This window comes from Equus quagga, chromosome 12 (assembly GCF_021613505.1).
Source record: "Equus quagga isolate Etosha38 chromosome 12, UCLA_HA_Equagga_1.0, whole genome shotgun sequence".
NCBI classification, from domain to species: domain Eukaryota; kingdom Metazoa; phylum Chordata; class Mammalia; order Perissodactyla; family Equidae; genus Equus; species Equus quagga.
Genome location: NC_060278.1, coordinates 85,806,293 through 85,808,474, shown reverse-complemented (window position 1 = coordinate 85,808,474; position 2,182 = coordinate 85,806,293). Strand labels below are relative to the sequence as shown.

The 2,182-nt window shown below is 53.7% G+C and overlaps 1 protein-coding gene across 1 annotated transcript in view; it reads right to left on the bottom strand.

The window, feature by feature from the left end:
* BPIFB4 (BPI fold containing family B member 4) overlaps positions 1–1,401 on the bottom strand; it is a 24,911-nt gene extending 23,510 nt beyond the window's left edge. The window contains exons 1-2 of the mRNA XM_046678037.1: positions 1,296–1,401; positions 251–313 (exon numbers count right to left, since the gene is read on the bottom strand). Of these exons, the coding sequence (XP_046533993.1) occupies positions 251–313; positions 1,296–1,401 (169 nt within the window). The remainder of the gene's footprint in view (positions 1–250; positions 314–1,295) is intronic.
* Between the last annotated feature and the right edge of the window lie 781 nt (positions 1,402–2,182).

Sequence of the window (2,182 nt, the reverse complement as noted above, 5' to 3'; positions counted from 1 at the left end):
CCACCCAACAGCCCCTCACCACTGTCACCTCCGCCACCCAAGAGCCCCCCACCACTACCACCCAGGAGCCCTCCACCACTGCTGCCACTGCCACCCAGTAAGCCTCCGCCAACTCCACCCAAGAGGTCACCACCGCTCCCTCCACCCCCACCACCAAGCAGGCCTCCCAGAAGACCACCTCCCCCGCCACCTCCACTTCCACCAAGCAGACCCCCCAGGAGCGGCCCACCACCATCACCACCAGCTTTACCCATGGGCACCTCTCTCAGGGCCGAGTGGAGAGCATCGCTTTTCTGCAGGGCACCTGAAATGGCTGCAGAGAAGCAAAGATTTCAGTCAGGGTTCCTCCCTTCCTTCCACCTCCAGCCCCAGGCACCACCTCGGAGCATCGCTCGGCTCTCCGTGCCCCACTTTTCCCATCAGTGAAATGCCAAGGTGGAACAGAAAGACTCCTCCGGACCAATGCAGCCCTGACGTCCTGGGGAGCTCATTAGCTGCTGGCTCTGACCTGCTCATACTTTAACTGGATTTCACCAGCATTCAGCCAAACCTGCATAGATTTTCTTCAGGACCCTCCTTTTCAAAGGCTCCACACTTTACAGCTTCAAAAACTTACTTCTTCATGCATCAGCCCAATGGATTCCTGGGAAATAGTCAAGGCTGGAATTATTGTCCCCATTTGGTGGGTAAAGAAATTGAGGCCTGTGACACCCAGCTAGGAAATGACCTCATTTTTCATTCTCATGACAGCCTTGGACAGGAATCGGGGCAGGGCGTGTGTGCTCGTTTGCCAGATAACAAGAGTGAGGTCCTAGGAATTGGAGGCAGGAATAATTATAGCCCCCGCTCTTGAGGGCCTTCTATGTAGCAGGAACTGAGCTAAGTTTTCAAAAAGTCATCTCATGTCATTCTCATATCAGTCCTCTGAGATGAGGACTGTAATTACACCCATCTTGCAGATGAGGAAACTGAGGCTCAGAGAACTCAAGTCATGGACTTCAGGTCACGCAGTCAGTATTTGAAGTATTGAAGGCTGACTCCAGGCCCCTAGCTCTTAATCACTGCTCTCTACTCCCTCAAACAAAGTCTCCAACGTGGTGTCTGGCACATAGTAGATGCTCAGGGAATGGTAGCCAAAAGAAAAAGGGGGAAACTAAGGCCCAGAGAAGAGAAGTCACCCGTGCACCTGCTGTAGAATCTGCTGGTGAGGAGGAGAGTCCTCGAGAACTTCAGAGTGCGCTCGGCTGCCCTCCCCGCCCCGTGGCACCCCCCGTCGCCTGCAGGGCTGGACTCACCATTGCTCAGCACATCTTTGGTAACCCTAAGGACGGTGTTTGTGTCTTGGCGGACGCCACACACAGCAGCCACGGACAGAGCAGCCACACACCAAGCCGTCCACATGCCAGCACTGCTTCTCTGCTGAGGGGACAGCGCATCAGATGGCAGTGGCTGGGTGTCACCACCCTGGCCAGCAGGTGGAGCTAGGCACCCCCTGCCAAGAATGATATCAGGACCCGGAGGCCCAGAGACAGGGGAGATTGACCCAAGCTCACACAATGGGGCAGGGCCCAGAATTCCTGATACCACCTTCTGGATTTTTCAAACTGAAATGAATCTGGAGACATAAAGCAGACCCATTAACCAACCTGTCCCAGAGCAGGGATGTTTGATTGTCTCTCAAGGGGAAATTTCCAAATGGAGCATCAGGGAGAGAGGGGCAATAGGGATTCCAACCAAAATAGCAGACTAGTAGCAGGCAGACTCTGGAGAAATCTCCAGCATCTACCCATCCATCCACCCAACCACCCATCCACCCACCCATCCACCCATCCATCCATCCAACCATCCATCCATCCATCCAACCATCCACTTATCCAACCATCCACTCTCCCTCTTATTCAGCCATTCATTCATCTATCCTTTCATCCATCCATCCTTCCTTCCATCCTTCCTCCCAACTGTCCATCAACCATCCAAGATCCAATGAACCAGCAAGCCAGTCATATATCCATTGATCTATTCATCCATCCATCCATCTTTCCTTCCTACCATCCATCCTTCCATCAGTCCACCCGCCCATCAACACATTCATCTAGCCACACTCCCATGAACCCAGCCAGCCAGCAAACGCCCTTTCCCACCTCTTCGGAGGAGGCAGTTCTCCAGCACGGGGGTAAGATTA